Genomic DNA, 15,873 nt, shown 5'->3' on the forward strand with positions numbered 1-15,873 from the left:
GAAAGACAGCAGCGATGTGTATCGCCAAAGTATATGCGTACGACCCAAACCTCATTGAGCGAGCTGGCTTTATCGAAAACTTGCATGCTATGTTGATGGACAGCCACGTAGGTGTGGCTAGCAACGCAGTAATGTCCCTTTATGAAATATCAGAGCACTCCAACAAAGTGCGCTTAAGTATCAACTTCAAAATCGCCAACAAACTTGTTCATGATATGAGAATGGCATCTGAATGGGGACATGCCTATATGCTAGAATTGCTGTTATTCTATGTTCCGCAAACAAGCCAGGAAGCTGAATTACTGGCGGAAAGTGTATCCAATCACGTACGGTCGGACAGCTCTACGATTTTGCTTGCTAGCACCAAAGTTGTGATATATTTGATGAACTACATTGCCAACGTGGAGCGAAGGGAGATGTATGGTCAACGTGTTAGCAAATGGCTACTATCACAGCTAGCAGGACCCTCAGAAATTCAGTTTGTGACCCTTCGGAATATTCTCCTGCTTATCCAACGCAGACCCATGATTTTACGCAACAACATCAAGGCATTTTATTGCAAGTACAACGACCCGGCGTATATCAAGACCGCGAAATTGGATATTTTATACCGTATTGCGCATGAGGACAATGTATTGGACGTGCTACGTGAGCTACAAGACTATGCTACGGAGATTGATGTGAACTTTGCTCGCAAGGCCATCAATGCCATTGGGCGATTGGCCTTGAAATTTGAGTCTGTAAGTGATGCTTGCATGCATGCCCTGGAAGACATTATTAAAAGCAATGTTAACTATGCTTTCCAAGAAGCCATTGTTGCTGTTCGTGACATCTTTCGGAAGTACCCCCATCGTTACGATTCGATTATTACGACGTTGTGTGATAATTTAGATTTTTTGGACGACCCTCAAGCAAAAGTGGCTATGATCTGGATTCTTGGGCATTATACGGACCGTATTGAGAAAAGCCATGCACTTCTGGATACATTCCTTCAGAATTTCTTAGATGAAACGGTGGAAATTCAATTGGCACTACTGACAGCTACGGTGAAACTATTTTTGAAGCGACCTAATGTGGGAGGACCATTGATCGAGAAAGTTTTGACATGGACAACAGAACAAGTAGCAAACCCTGACTGTCGTGACCGTGGCTTCTTTTACACGCGGCTCCTCGCGCTGGACCCTGTCATTGCCAAGAAAGTGGTTTTCAGCGATAACGGGTCCATCGAAGTAACGCTGGATCGCATGGACCGAAAAGTACTAGACCAACTTTTGTTACAGACAGGGAGTCTCTCAAGTGTATACCACAAAAATCCACAAACGTTGTCGCTGGGTACGCGGCCTCGGTATCTACCAGATTCACCTGCCCTGGAAGAGACGGCGCGACAATACGCCAGCTCTCATCTACAAGAGCAGCCACCACTGCGTGTGTATCAACCCGTACGCACGACAGATATGATCCCAGAATACCCCTCTATGCTCTCTACCACGACAATGGAAGATTCGATCTCATTTTCGGATGCCAAGACCGAGATGCCCACGGTCAAGGTAGGCAAGCTGATATAGGTTTGCTACGTACATACCCAACACTGCCCTGCGTGTCATCATGTAATATGATTGGCTCAATATCCGGACTCGCAAGGCATTTGCAGAGAGGCCCGGTCGGTCTCCACTTGTGTCCAAACGCGCTCTGTTTATTTACATCAAGACAGGTTTCTGTTGTTTGCTTGCGAACATGGATCAGCGGTACGATCGTGTTCCAACAACACCTAAAGGACCTCGTGGACCACGTTCTCCTCGTCGGAAGAGGTCGAGGTCTGAACGCCATCAATACTATGGCGAGGAAAACGATATGACTGGGCCAACTACCAGGTCCCCTCCGTCCCGTAAAAAGTCGAGCCAACGCCCGAAAATCAACCCGGACGAGTCAATGGAGGCGATTCGACCTGTGCGTCGTGTAGTCTCCTCAGAGAAGACGCCACGAAAGAAGGAGCCTGGATCAATGTCGCCTACATTTTCGACGACAATTCCTCCGAGCATGCAGCGTAAACCGTCCAGTGAGTTTGGCGGCTTGCAAACCAGCACTTCGACACCTTTGTCAGTCCGCGCCTCCAGCTACTCTGCCAAGGACTTGGAAGCCAGTCCATTGTCATCAGGTCTCAATAAGCGTCAAACATTTACGCCAACCAGACTACCCGCCACGCGTGGCACAGTCGTGTTGCACCCAATGCAAGCGGAACCGGATGATTACCTTCATATTCCTGAGAAAAACGTGGACACGCACTCCATACGTCCGACCTGGCGTGGATGTTTTAATGTTACAACACTGCTTATCATTGCGTTATGTCTGATTATGCTTTTTGCTGGTTATCCCATTATTGCTAATTTTGATGATTCATACAATAAGATTGACCAACGTCTCGCCCAAGGCCAAGCTAAGCCCATTCCTGCGCGACCTCCCGTGGATCCAGATACCCCATCTCAATATCACACGCGTCAAGGAGACGATGGCACGACCTGGGAGCTTGTCTTCAGCGATGAGTTCGAGAAGGAAGGCCGAACATTTTGGCCTGGCGATGATCCCTACTGGGAAGGTGGCGACTTTTACTATCGTGCAACGTTTGACTACGAGTGGTACACACCTGAAGCGATCAACACAACGAATGGTAGGCTTCAAATTACTATGGATGAGATTCTTGAGCATAACACCTACTTTAGGTCAGGTATGCTTCAGTCGTGGAACAAGATGTGTTTCCAAGGTGGTTACATTGAAGCCTCGGTCGTTCTTCCAGGCGGTCCGCAAACCCAAGGTTACTGGCCTGGCTTTTGGATGATGGGCAACCTGGGGCGCCCAGGTTATCTGGCCACGACAGACGGCATGTGGCCCTATGTCTATGAGAACTGTGATGTGGGTATTTTACCCAACCAAACATACCTAGATGAGTCGGGCCCAGAGGCTGCGCTCAACGCCAAGGTCGATGGGAAAACAGATCAGCTCTCGATTCTTACAGGTATGCGTTTCCCCGCCTGCACATGTTCTGGTCAAGGCCACCCTGGCCCCAATCCCAACGTTGCACGGGGTGTACCTGAATTGGATATTTTCGAGATACAGGTGGATGCAAAGAAGGGAGCCTCGGTTGCTTCCCAGTCCTACCAGGTAGCGCCGTTTGATGCCAATTACAAATGGTATTCGAACCAGTCAAGCTACCAAATCTACGATACTGACGTCACCTCAAGGAACCCGTGGTCAGGCAGTCAGACCCAGGAAGCCCTTTCCTGTGTCACAGAAATACCTAATAAGGCATTTATGAAAACGACCCGAACGCCTACCGTGTTTGGTATCGAATACGACCCGGACTTAGAGGACACAGGGAACGGCTACATCACCTGGTATGTGGATGGCAAGAAGTCTTGGACTGTTTACGAAGGCGCTTTGGATGCCAATGAAGCCACCAAGATCGGAAAACGTACCTTCCCCAAGGAACCTATGTCCATTATTATTAATTTGGGTATTGCAGGCGGCTTCCAAGAAGTTCATTGGGATGAGATTGATTTCCCCGCACAAATGGAATTTGACTATATTCGCGTGTACCAAAAGCCTGGTCAAAAGCGTGTAAGCTGTGATCCCAGTGATCATCCTACAGCGAACTACATTAACAGTAACATGGAAATGTACTTCAATAACAACTTGACGTCATTTTCCAACATCTCTAGCAGTTGGCCAAAGAACAAGCTCACCGGTTGCTAAACGATGTCACATGCCATAGAGATAATAGGAAGTTTAGTCATCACTATGAAGAACAAATACCCCGCAGTGGTCTTTTTCTAAGCTTGGCCGCGAGCTATGGAGACTGGGCTCTAGGACGATACGATGCCAATTTCACGCATGCTGGATCGGCCTAATGCTTCTTCACCTGCGGACCATGCATCTAGGGCATCTCCGACCTCCTCGTCCATGCAGAAAAATGTGACACCTGCCATTATGGAGAAGTTGCAAATGCATTGGACCTCGCATATGGACCAGTATGATGTGCTTTCACATCCTCAAAGTCAATCATTGCTCCCCTATTTGATCTCTTCACAGCCACGAGATGAACTGGTCCATAAGAGTCAAGGATCAGGTCCATCTATGATGGAATCAGAGAAGCGGGCACGCATAAATGCAGAATGGACACCCAACCTGAGCCAAAGCCGGTCCCACCCTGGGCTGCACGGGACAGGGCCTTATGGCAAAGACCCTCTATGGCGCTCGCAGCAAATTTCATACCTTCATTCAAAGCAGCAACAGCAACAGCAGCAAGCCTATCCGTCTGTTCGGCACGACCCATACGGTGCTGTTCGCGTAGCACCGGATGAGCAAGGGAATCCTCGGCATTTTCACTGGTACCGTCGTGACTTCCGCAACATGGCACGTCCAAATTCAGGAAGATTCAGTCCACTTCACCACTCAGTCGACTACATCCCACCTAGACGGCCCATGGAAATGCCACATCGGATGCCGTATTTGCCTATGCAAGAGACACGGACAACGCCAGCTGAGCCAGAACTAGGATCCTCGAGTGCATATACCCAAAGATACGGGGATGTGGATGAGTCACAAAGGGGCGTCATTGATCCTGCAGCGATCACATCCGTGGACAAGGACTTGGTCACGCGATATATCCCTGGCGAACTTACCCCCTTGTTTGACTTGATACAGACAAAACAACAACCACATCTCGACAAATTGCGAGTGCGGAAACGAAAGTTGGAGGATGCTTTGGCTACCGGCAATATGAGTTTGTCGGAGGATGCGGAATTGATCATCCAGGAATCCAAAAACAAGCGCAAGGCTGGGAACCAGGGACTATTAACCGAAGCCGAAAAGAAAGCCAACCATATTGCCTCAGAGCAAAAGCGACGTGCAAATATCCGGAAAGGCTATGATATGTTAAGTGCTATGCTACCTACGCTAAGCAAATATGCTGAGTCTCAAGGAGGCAGTGGCGATGTGAAGCGGCATGGTGAGGAGGATGGGATGGATTCCCGGTCGAGTATCCACAGTGAGATCACAGTATTGGAAGAAGGTATGTATATAGTGATAGACACTGACCATACAGCTATCGAGTATGTGACACAATGCTTGCAAGAGCATCATCAGCTATTGCTCCGCAAGTCAAAAGCACAGGAAGAGCTTTTGGCCTATTACCGTAGAATGGCGGTGTAACATCCTAGAATGTAAAATACCATTTTTGTTGTCTTTATCCTTGAAGGATATCAGAAATGTCATCATCGACACGGAGTCCTCGGGCTTGCATGACATCGTCATTTTGAAACTTCGAGAGATGGCGTGTGCCTGAATCAGCGCTAATATAGGTCAGTCAAAGAGGAGAATACATACAGAATAGTTACGATGATGGGTCGGTCACGGTGGGTGCGCAGCGAGTCATCTTTCTTCAAGCGTAATGCTGTGCGCACGGCTGCAACACAGTGGACAGCAGACGATGAGCCGAGGAACAGGCCGTCATGCTTTGCAAGCCAGCGTGACATGCGAACGGCCTCATCATCCGTTACATGCTCAGCTGTGTCAATCACTGGCAAGCCAAGTTCAAGGTTGTGAGTCAATCGATTCAACCCAATACCTTCCACGACAGTATCCACTTGATAGCGGCGTCGTGTGCCTTCGGCCTCGGTCGAATTGTACATCACGCCAAATTTGATGCGATTGTAGACACCCGACCCCGGTGGATCAGCCACTACAATAAGAGGAGAGTGGCGCCGGCCCTGTACTTTCGCGGTCTCCTTGAGGAAGGTTGCCACGCCGGATAGTGTACCGCCTGTGCCCGTCCCGGACACAAAAGCATCAAGTTCTCCATTGGTTTGCTTCCAGATTTCGGGACCAGTATGCTGATAATGCGCATAAAAATTGGCTTCCGTTTCAAATTGATCAGCAAAGAAAGCCGTAGCGTAAGGTTCGTTTTCATCAGGTTTCCAGTTTTGAGCACGAGCACGAGCTTCATTTACGAAGTGACGTGGGTCGACAATACCGCGCGGTCGCACCAATTCAACAGTAGCTCCGAGACGACGAAGCAAGACAGCCTTCTCTTCTGCCACATCGTCAGGCACAACGATGCAGCAATTATAGCCTTTGGCACGCGCTAACGTGGCAAGAGAGATACCAGTGGAGCCAACAGTGCCTTCAAAGATCCAAGAGCCCATATTTGGGACAAGTTCCCCACTTTCTTCTGCTTCCTGGATAATTTGCAAAGCCACACGATCTTTAGGGCTGCCACCGGGATTCAAGAATTCGGCCTTGCCAAGAATTTCACAGCCGGTAAGATCAGAAAGACTCTTAATGCGTAACAACGGCGTATTGCCAATAAGACCATCAATTCCTGTTGCCACAGAATCATTTCGACGAAGCTGAATCGGCTCAAACTCATCGTCTTCTTCAGGTGCTTTGTGTGGCGCACGACGTAGCTTACGTCGCATGTACGCTACTGCAAGAGCTTTGTGCAAACGCGCAAAAGCAAGAGCACCTAAACCTGTTGTTAGCCCGATAAGAAACCCAAAGGACCATATCCCGAACTTTCCGCGTTGAAAAAATGACCGGACATGGTCCAATCTGTGAAGGCTTGACATGAGGCCCTTCCCGATTGTGCAAAACTAAAAACAAACGTCGTGGAGACAAAATGCACGGACCTGAGCCATTCACATTTATCGGGTCAAAAAGAAGTTCCCAATCCGGGAGTCGAACCCGGGTCTTGTCGGCGCCACACAGCAGAACTTATGAGAGCGACATATACTAACCGTTGTACTAACTAGGAGAACTAGTTGCTAGTCCTACTTATAGGGGTGTCTTAACCTAAACATAAAAAGAGAAAGCATTCTACGCTTAAAAATGGACACCGACGTCGTTTTTCACTTTAGGAAGTGGGTAAGGTCTTTAAAAAGGAAGTGTGCACGTGTATGATCATATAGCAGATAATTATGGAAATGAAGTTATATACAAAAAATAAAGATTTATTAGCCCTTCACAGTGGGGTCGTTCCCATATATGATATATTTTATGGTAGCCTTTCCCTTGTTTAAGAATTGCTAGATCCCTTGTGAAGCGAGAAAAAAATGACCATAAAGCACAGTGAAGATATAATCAAGCTTGGACGTTGTCAACGAGATGACAAAAATGTTCCCAATCCGGGAGTCGAACCCGGGTCTTGTCGGCGCCACACAGTAGAACTTATGAGAGCGACATATACTAACCGTTGTACTAACTAGGAGAACCGGTTGATGCTCTCTCAGCATTTTGTTTATTTAAAAGATTGATACCTAAATCAAGCTACCGCTTTGGTATTTTATCGTGTTGCTCTTTGCAACGTGTTCAAAAGAAGCCCCAACGTATGTGATCACATAGACTGTTTATGTTGTTCATGACAAATCCTTTTGCTTTTGATAAGGCAAGGCTGGCCAACCCTTTTCGCCCCAAGTTATGACACTCTGTTTGTCAGAAAAGCGGCCTTTTTCTCCACTTACGTGTATCCAGGTACGAGACGCCTGAGGCACCCACGGTGCGGAGACAATCTTTTTCAATTCGTTGACACATTGCATACGCATGTTGAATTTTGTATCCTGTTTGTCTACTACCATGGCACCATCCACGTTTCTCTGAGTCATTAACGAACAAGTTTCCAAAGCACGTTGTGTAGTGGTCACCAATTGAGCCCGTCGCTTATTTTCCATCCAGGATCCTGTGAGCAAAAGCAAGGCACAACCTGCCTCCAACTCATACATGGGTATTTGAATCCAAGGTATAGAATGCAAGAAGAATGCGCGAAGCCATCTGGCAAGCAACTCAGGCGTGTCAAGCACGTTGAGTCGGACAAGTTCGCCAAACCATCGTACAGCATCAATGAATTGATTGCCTTCCACGTCGGGGAGCAGTGATGACGCTGCTCGTACACATTGCCTGGGAAGTTGTGTCGTGGCCTGTTTTTGTATGGTACCTGGGACCTGAAGGTAGGATGTGGCATCTTGTTGTGTACGTGTTTGATCCTGAATGCTTTCCCATTTCGCTTTCAATGAAGTGATCATGGTCATGCGAAGTACGGCTGACATGGGATAGGCCCCTGTTTTCGTGGACAAGGCGGCTAGATGAGCCACGGCCAATGCTCTTGTGTCCTGGCTGGCTTCTTCGCATTCCCACTGCACGAATTCCTCGTGGAGATGCCGGCATAGCTCGCCCATCAGGGTCGGCCTACTAAAAGGGCGCTTCGGGTCCTGCACGACCATGTACCACATGGTCGATACAATATGCAGTGTGATTTTCTCTGCCATTTCCACACCGATAGAGGCTGAGAGGTGCTGGCTCCAGCATGCCTGCTGACTCCTTCCGCTGTGCACCAAGTTCTTGTATTGTGCCCATGCGTGAGTGATGGATGTTTGCCGGAAACTGGGAGGACTATATGCATACTCATCGGCCGTCTCAGGTTTCCATGCGCGCTTTAACAGGTGAACGATGTGTTTCGATGTACGTGTGGCCAGATGTATGAGGTTGTCTTGGTACCACGATGTGCTATGCGCATGGGAGCTTGCCAGGTGGGCCATGATGCCATCTAGTTTCCATGCGAGCTTCTCGAAGGCTGCTTGATCGCGTATGAGGAGTGTACTCACGTAGGCAAATTGCCATTCAGGTCGGCCTTGTGTGGTGTTTGCTGTTTTGGTGCATTGGTCCACGATGGCTTGGACATCTGCTTCCGGAGGCGATACAATGATCATGGGTGGGGAGGGTGGGGGCGTTGTCGGTGACTCCTCGGACCACCACATACTACCAGGTGTGCGCGGGGTCTGTTGGCCCTGCAATCGTGAGCGTACAGGCTGTATGGCGAGAAAGGGGGACGACGGTGTGCGTGGTTCCATGGGAGGTCCTTGGGTGCGATGGCACGGGATCGGCGTGACAACGGCATGCCCATCTCTTCGTGCTCGTTTCAGGGGCGGGGTCTGCAAGGCCGGTGGCGCTGCGCGTCGCGGGGGCCGCGGGGGACTTGCCTCGCTACTACTACTAGACGGTGGCGCGCGAGGTTTTCGAAAATCGGATGCGCGTGCGCTCGGTGTAGAGACGATAGGACGCGATGTAGAGGCTCGGGAATGTTCGAGAGGCGCCAGCGCGTGGCGCCAGCGAGGACGATCGGCCATGGCTGCTGTGGGATGAGGGTCAGACACGAGCCCGGCTCGAGCGGCTGTGCCAGCAGCACCCTGTTGTCGCTCTGGGGCATTATGCAGGATCGTGGCCTAGACGGCGATACCAGCGTTTGATTTGCTACGGCACGTCCACACGCACGCTGGCGGGGCTACTTTGCCATGTGCGTGTACCTTGCGGTGTCTCTATCTGCGCCTGGGCTGTCAAGGTATACGTGCCCTGCGAGAGGAAGCACATCGTTTTGGTGCATGCCAGACCGGCGGCCAGGTCGATGCCTGGCCGAGTGGCATGCCATGCCCCGTCTGCCAGGATGACATGTGTCGCGGCATGCTCCGTGGTATCGGACGTAAGCACCCATTCCAGGCGCACTTGGTCGGCCTCCCATGCGCTTTGTACACGCACCGTGGCTGGGACCAATGTGTCGACATGCGCTTGCGCAGGTACGTCCATGTGAATCTCCATAGCGGGGCGGCACAACTGCGATACTTGGGCGGCGGTAGGCCATTGGGGGTGAAGGGAGACGTCGCCTTCCGTGTGCGCTTCCGGATCGACCCAGCGCAGGCGGATGTTTTGCAGGAGCAGATCGCGTGCCCAGAACTGCGCGGTATGCTCGGCGTACTGCGTCTCGGTGAGTACCATTTTAGGGACGACAAATTGGCCAGGCGAGAGTTTCGGGATAGGCTTCTGCAGCTTGTCTTGTGTGCATATACGCTGGGCCCATGGCATGCACAGTCGGGCTGTCATGCCCGGCAAGATGTGGCGTTCCATGTGCCACGGTGAGCCAGGCCATGCCTCCATGTCCACATGGACGTGCAAGAGCGAGGGCGACGCATTGTACAAGTCCCAGCTCAGCAGCACACACGGCGGTGTCGGTGGCAATGGCTCGTCTGTCAATGTCGCTGCCATGCGTTGCGCTACGGCCGGCGTGAGGGGCTCGACCTGCATGGGCGCCACGTCTATGCTGGGCTCCACGGATTGAGGGATAGTAAGTTGCGCCGACCGAACTGGGACCATGGCCTCGTCGGCGCCTACGCTGGCCATGTGGCCGTACCATACACGCACCCGCGCCCAATCGCAATCGTACCGTGCGTGTACGGTGAGCGGCACGGTGATCGAGGTATGCGGCGCGATGTTTTGGGCTTGTGGCGCGGACAATGAGAGCACGGGCGTCTGCAGTAGCTGTCGTTCCAGTTCGTGTACGTCGCCCGGGCGCAAGCCGCCTTGCGCAATGGCATCGCGAAGTGGGCCCTGCACACTGTCTTCCAACTCGATGTGGACGACGTCAACAGGGACTGAGGACGTGTTGGTCAGCTGGACAGGCAGTGTGGTGGTCTGGCCATGCAGCAGCATCAGCGCAGTCGGCCCCAGCGTCGGAAGATGCATTTCCACGCGTGGCTGCGCCGGTAGTACGCGGAACGACAGGGTCGGGTACGAGGGCGTGAGCATTCGCTCCAGCGCCGCCATGTCCGCGGGCTTCGCGGTGGTGATCATGCGCATGAGCGATACGGTAGAGCGGGCCGCGAGGCCATGCATCGTAGGGCCTTCGTACTTCTCGAGGGGCAGCGGTGTATCGACATAGATATCGCACGGCTCCGAGCCCCACAAGTGCACGCGGCACCCAAGAATGCGCCACGCCCCGACCTCGCGGGGGGTCAGCGCCAGGCGGACAGTGTGCAGCGACTGCGATGGAATGCTCACGGGCGCAGGGCGGGCGTGCGCGCTGGTCGGCTGCGCATCGGACGGCCCCTGCGCAAGGAGCGCGAGCGAGGAGCAGACGAGCGGCACCGCGTACGTATTTTGGAGGCTCACGTCGACGTACAGATCCTCGTCGGCCATGTAATGCACCTCTTTGCTGCTGGTCCACGCTGAGCGCATCACAAACGGATTGTGCAGGCCAGGCGGCGCGTCTGCCGAGGCCGTCGTCTCCACGTTCGACTCGGCGAGGCGGAGCGAAGTACGTGACCGCAGCACAGGGACCATCGGCGCTGGCGGCGGCGCCATTTCCATGGCCTGCAACAGGCCCGGCGGCCCCCAGTACCGCAGCGCCACGTCCGGTGCGCCATGCCACCGAGCCCGTGGCAAGGCCTGCTGGAGACCTTGCAGGACAGCGACTTGCTCGGGCGCCGGCAGCGTACATTCCCGCAAGAGCAGAGCGGCAAAGAACACTTGGCCCAGGGCATCGTCCACCGCTTCGCACTGCACAATCAGGTCCTGCAACAGCTGTCGCTGCAAGCTGGCCCACCCAAACGAGGGGCGGGGCCGCTGCGCGACTTTGTCACTTGCGCTGAGTGCAGGCAGCCACGCTTGCGCCTGCTCTACCCCCATGGTCGAGGCCAGCATGTCTGTGTACGCGTACGCACAAACGCGGCGGCGTGCCCGCTCTAGCATGTGCGACGATGGGACATGCATCAGCGGCGTCGTAAGTACATCGAGGCCATACGCTTCACAGGCTGTCATGCCGAGTGTCAGGGCCGGGTTCGCACGGGCGAACAGATCCGACTCCATGCGCTCCGCGTGTGGCGGCGAGGTGATCGGAGGGCCATGCCACTTGTCCCAAGCCAAGGCCAAAGGCGGCCAGGCTTGGCGCGCTTGCAGGGTCCGTGAGAGCAGGCCACTGACCGCGGTCCCCAGCACACGCGCGACATGCGCCGCACGCCGCGGAAAGCCAAGCACAGAGAGCATCCGCCCCACCCCGCTGAGAATGGCCAACTGATCCACTGGCTGCAGGAGATGAAGTGACGACGTGAGCGCGGCACTGCAAGCCGCGCCGACTTCGTAGCGGTAAATGCCCGAGACGGCGGCCAAGTGCGCTTGCTCCGCAAACGTCAATGGCACGCCGGTATCCAAGGAGGGCGGCAGGCCGCCGTACAACAGCTGGTCAAACGCTTCGGCGTTCCAGCCGCCGGAGGCGTACAAGGCGAGCAGGAAGCGCGCGTACTGCAAGCACGCCGTCGCATGCACGAGCGGCGGCGTGTAGTCGCGCGGCGTCTCGTTGGTCATCGAGCGAAGCAGCTCGACTTGGACCTGCGGCGGCGCAAGGCACTTGGCATAGATCGACAAGGCCAACGTGTACGCTTCAGCGACGTCGCGCCATGCCATGGGCGCAGGCGTCGGCTCGCGCAGTTCCTTGTCTTTGCCGGCGGTGCATGGATACAACAGACCCGGCGCGAGCTCGGCCGCCTCGCCGCCCAGCCGCGCTAGCAGCGTACGTGTGACGGCCCAGCCTTCCAACGCCGAGGCGAACCATACAGCATCCTGCCCCCCGGCCAACGCACGTTCCTTGCCGTGCACGGAGAGTATACGGTCGTAGCCCTCCATGGCATCGTAGAGGTACCCACTCAGCAAGGCTGCATCCGCCTTGATCTTCTCCAACCGCATCGACGTGGGCGGCGGCGTAGCCGGCGTCTTGGAGCGTTTTAGGCCGAACATTTTGGACGTAGCACTGGCCGGCGCAGGCCGCGGCGGCAGCGGCGGCGCCTCGCGCTGGCCGCTCAAGGTCCGCAGTGTCGGCGGCTGATGCAGCGTCTCGCGTGGTGTCTCCAGCATCGTCTCGTCCAACTGACTGACCAGCGCATCCAGCTGGTCCAGCATACCGCCGATCATTTCAGCCAGCAGCGTACGTAGATAAAACCGCACATCCTTCGCATCGCGCCGCACAGCAGGGAACACGACCAATCCATTCTCCCGACGCCCAGCAAACCCGGAGGACGACGGCTCAAACTCTGTGTCGTCCTGCGATAGGATCGAGGCTGCGTCGGCCATATCGCCATGCGCCGTGGAGGTAGGCGGCGCCGCGGCGCCTTTGGCATGCACGTCAAACGCAAACACGCGGTGCAGTAACGCACTGGGATGCTGCGCCCGAAGCAAGCCTGGTAATCGCTCCCAATCGTGACCAGCATGGGGAGGATACGTACCGAGGCCCAGCACGCCATGCACATCACGATGCAGCTGGAACGGCGCCAAGTACGCATGCGACGGCTGGTAGGACGTCACAAACGAGATATGCACTTCGCCCTGGTGGTACAGCGACGCACTCGGCGGGGCTTTGGACGCACGCGGCACCTCTGTCAACTTCACTTGCTCGTACTGCCGCACAAAGCTGGCCCACCGCTCAAACTCTGCGTCGTCCAGCGGCGCTGCAGGCACCAGCAAGATTTTCAGTTTCGCCGGCGTACAAAACGACGGGATTCCCCCCGCAGAAAACGTCGGCGAGGTGGCGGCCATGCTGCTGCTGCTGCTGCTGCTGCTGCTGTCGTCGTCGGCTCAGCCCTCCACGTCGTTGCGCCCAGGCGTACGTGGAGAACGTGTGGGCCGCTGACTGTGCTGACCGGCCCTGCGCTAGGCCTCCACATCTCGCTCGCCGCGCTACTACCCTCGTATGGTACGTGGGTGTACATCTACGTCGCCCGGGAAGAGACGCACAGGCGTATGTACACTATGTCTATGGCACGCTCGGCATATTTACGAACGTGTCCGTCTGCTGCGTTGGCGGCGTGCCCAGCAGCTGCGCAAGGAGCAGACCTGTCGCCATATTTGGCTTGCCCGTCACGGGCTGCAGACCCGGCGGCGGCGTCATGGCCACAGGCGTCTGCGCCCGCGGCGTCCCGCTACCGCTGTCCGTTGTCGAGGGCGCATCTTGGATTCGACGAAGAAGCGCAAGGAGCGATTGCGAATCGCCGTTCTGGCCTGCTTGCGCTTGCGCCTGGGCTTGCTGCTGCCGAGCCAGCCGCGTACGCACATTCGCCATCGACTGCGCCGGCACGTTCTCGCCAGCCTCTTGCAGCTGACGCGCACGCGCCGCCAACAACGCAGCGGCCGCTGAGCGCTGCTCTTCCGGCCCGCGCGGCGCTGGGCCGACCACAGGCGAGCCTGGCGTAGTGGGCCAGCCGCCTTCGGAGGCAGGCGCCGAGTACATCGCGGCATGACGAGGCGTCGCGCTGCCATCGCTAGCGAGGCCCGGCGGTCCCGAGGCGGTGCGTGCTTTCATGGACGGCCATGCGGCGTCGGTGAGCTGCTCGTCAAAGGGGTTGAACGTGCCTTGGTACGGCGTATACGTCGATGACGCATCCCGATCGTCCCATGTCAATGGATCCAGCGCCATCGGACTCGGCTTCTCCTTCGCATGGGTCGGCAGCGATGGCCAGTAAAACGTAAAGTCGCCATCCCCAAAGCTCGCGAGCGTCCAATCAATGGACGGAAACGACGTCGTGTCCTTCCTCGGCACGGCAGGCGAGGCGGGCGTCTCGTCCTGCGCTGACGTCGTACGAGCGCCGTACGTCCCCGTATCGACTCCCTCCTCAGATGCGACAGACCCCATCGCCGCCGGCTCCTTCACGCCCGCATCGATCTCCGCCGGTAGCGCCGCATCGCTGCGAGCCAACTTGGCTTTGGCTGGCGCCGCCTTGGCCACAGCCGCCTCTTTCACAGCGGACAGGCCAGGGAAGGCTTGCGTATCATGCGGCCCCGGCGCGATGACCGTCGACGCATCCTGCGCCGTCATAGCAGGACGCCCAGCGGCGGCCCACGACGCCGTGCGCGGCAGCGCCGAGCCTTCGGTCGACTCGTTCGGCGTGGCCAGCGATGCCGTGGCCAACACAGGCGAGTCCATCGGCTTCTTCGCCGTAATCGGCATGAGATGCATGGAGGCAGGTTTGATTTTGTTCTCGGTATCTTTAGCAGCATGCCGCAACGTCGCCAAGTCTTCCTTGGTGAACGAATCGGCTTCCTCCCCAGGCTCGTGCAGATACGTACACCCAGGATTGGAGCATGGCATATTGCGTAGGTACGCTGTGCAGTATTTCGTCGTTCCGTAGCTCGCGCGAATAATACGGCCCCCAGGCTCTTTGCTGCCGTCAATCGCGACGATCGCACGAGCAGCATCTTCTTTGCTCTGGTACGTCACATACACACCGATCGACGGGTCATGCGAGCCATGGCCGTATTTGTGCGAGGAAATGCGCTTGCTGATCAAAATCTTGGCGACTTTGCCGTACTGGCCAAAGTAGTCAGGACCCTTGAGCGTAGGAATGAATTCTTCCCGCGCGAGTTTGGGACTTAGGCCGACCACATACACCAAATTCTTCTGCACCACACGCATGTTCGCGAGATGCTTCCGGTTGCTGGCCTCCATCTCCTTCTTTTCTCGCTCCTTGTTCTTTTTCGCATTGGTCAAACGCATGATTCTGGCGTTAGTCAGGAGCATACACACTCTTCTGTCGTCATAGGCTTGAATTCAATGGCCTGATCTGAGTACTTGCGTCGGCACGCTGGGCACCGTCCGTTCAAGTTCTGCTTGATATGGTGCCAGCAGAACCGACAGATTTGGTACCCACAGGGGCATGGCTTGAAGTTGACATCCGAAATGTCAATTTCCTCCAGACACAGAGGGCATTCCATCTAGCATGTAAGTTACCTACGCGATACACATACCACTTCATCGTCCATGTACGCATCTTGCCAAGAGCGGTGATCACTCTTGGCAGCACCTGACGTGTGAGCCCACACGACTGACGTCCTGCCTTATACGTACCATGATCGCTATTCGACGCGCTGTGCGGCGCGACTCCGTACGAAGATGTACTTGTCGACGCCCCACCAGATCGCCTCACCATCTCTACCACCTAGAATCACCTAGTCTTGCGAAATCGTTGCACTCTATACCGGCACGCTTGAGCGTGGCGACTTCTCAAACGTAATGCC

At 55.0% G+C, this 15,873-nt stretch overlaps 6 protein-coding genes across 6 annotated transcripts; 3 read left to right on the forward strand and 3 right to left on the reverse strand.

Moving 5' to 3' along the window:
• Positions 1-524: 524 nt before the first annotated feature.
• Malapachy_0721 (vesicle-mediated transport-related protein) lies at positions 525-1,565 on the forward strand (the record flags this gene model as incomplete). The annotated part of the gene is made up of 1 exon (XM_018135235.1): positions 525-1,565. The coding sequence occupies one exon, from the start codon at positions 525-527 to the stop codon at positions 1,563-1,565; it is 1,041 nt and encodes a 346-aa protein (XP_017992609.1).
• Positions 1,566-1,929: 364 nt separating this feature from the next.
• On the forward strand, positions 1,930-3,747 carry Malapachy_0713 (kre6-glucan synthase subunit; the record flags this gene model as incomplete). Its single annotated transcript, XM_018135227.1, has 1 exon — positions 1,930-3,747. One exon carries the CDS (start codon positions 1,930-1,932, stop codon positions 3,745-3,747), a length of 1,818 nt encoding a protein of 605 aa, XP_017992552.1.
• Positions 3,748-4,476: 729 nt separating this feature from the next.
• Malapachy_0746 (transcription factor) lies at positions 4,477-5,205 on the forward strand (the record flags this gene model as incomplete). Its single annotated transcript, XM_018135260.1, has 2 exons — positions 4,477-5,065; positions 5,099-5,205. 2 exons carry the CDS (start codon positions 4,477-4,479, stop codon positions 5,203-5,205), a joined length of 696 nt encoding a protein of 231 aa, XP_017992330.1.
• Positions 5,206-5,239: 34 nt separating this feature from the next.
• Positions 5,240-6,595, reverse strand: Malapachy_0730 (cysteine synthase; the record flags this gene model as incomplete). Its single annotated transcript, XM_018135244.1, has 3 exons — positions 5,240-5,345; positions 5,380-6,523; positions 6,568-6,595. The coding sequence occupies 3 exons, from the start codon at positions 6,593-6,595 to the stop codon at positions 5,240-5,242; spliced, it is 1,278 nt and encodes a 425-aa protein (XP_017992661.1).
• Positions 6,596-9,294: 2,699 nt separating this feature from the next.
• Positions 9,295-13,398, reverse strand: Malapachy_0747 (hypothetical protein; the record flags this gene model as incomplete). The annotated part of the gene is made up of 1 exon (XM_018135261.1): positions 9,295-13,398. One exon carries the CDS (start codon positions 13,396-13,398, stop codon positions 9,295-9,297), a length of 4,104 nt encoding a protein of 1,367 aa, XP_017992331.1.
• A 217-nt stretch (positions 13,399-13,615) lies between these two features.
• Positions 13,616-15,785, reverse strand: Malapachy_0749 (mot2-transcriptional repressor; the record flags this gene model as incomplete). The annotated part of the gene is made up of 4 exons (XM_018135263.1): positions 13,616-15,356; positions 15,383-15,570; positions 15,604-15,659; positions 15,704-15,785. The coding sequence occupies 4 exons, from the start codon at positions 15,783-15,785 to the stop codon at positions 13,616-13,618; spliced, it is 2,067 nt and encodes a 688-aa protein (XP_017992339.1).
• Between the last annotated feature and the right edge of the window lie 88 nt (positions 15,786-15,873).

The sequence above is a fragment of the Malassezia pachydermatis genome (genome assembly GCF_001278385.1).
Source record: "Malassezia pachydermatis strain CBS 1879 chromosome Unknown scaffold3, whole genome shotgun sequence".
Taxonomy (NCBI): domain Eukaryota; kingdom Fungi; phylum Basidiomycota; class Malasseziomycetes; order Malasseziales; family Malasseziaceae; genus Malassezia; species Malassezia pachydermatis.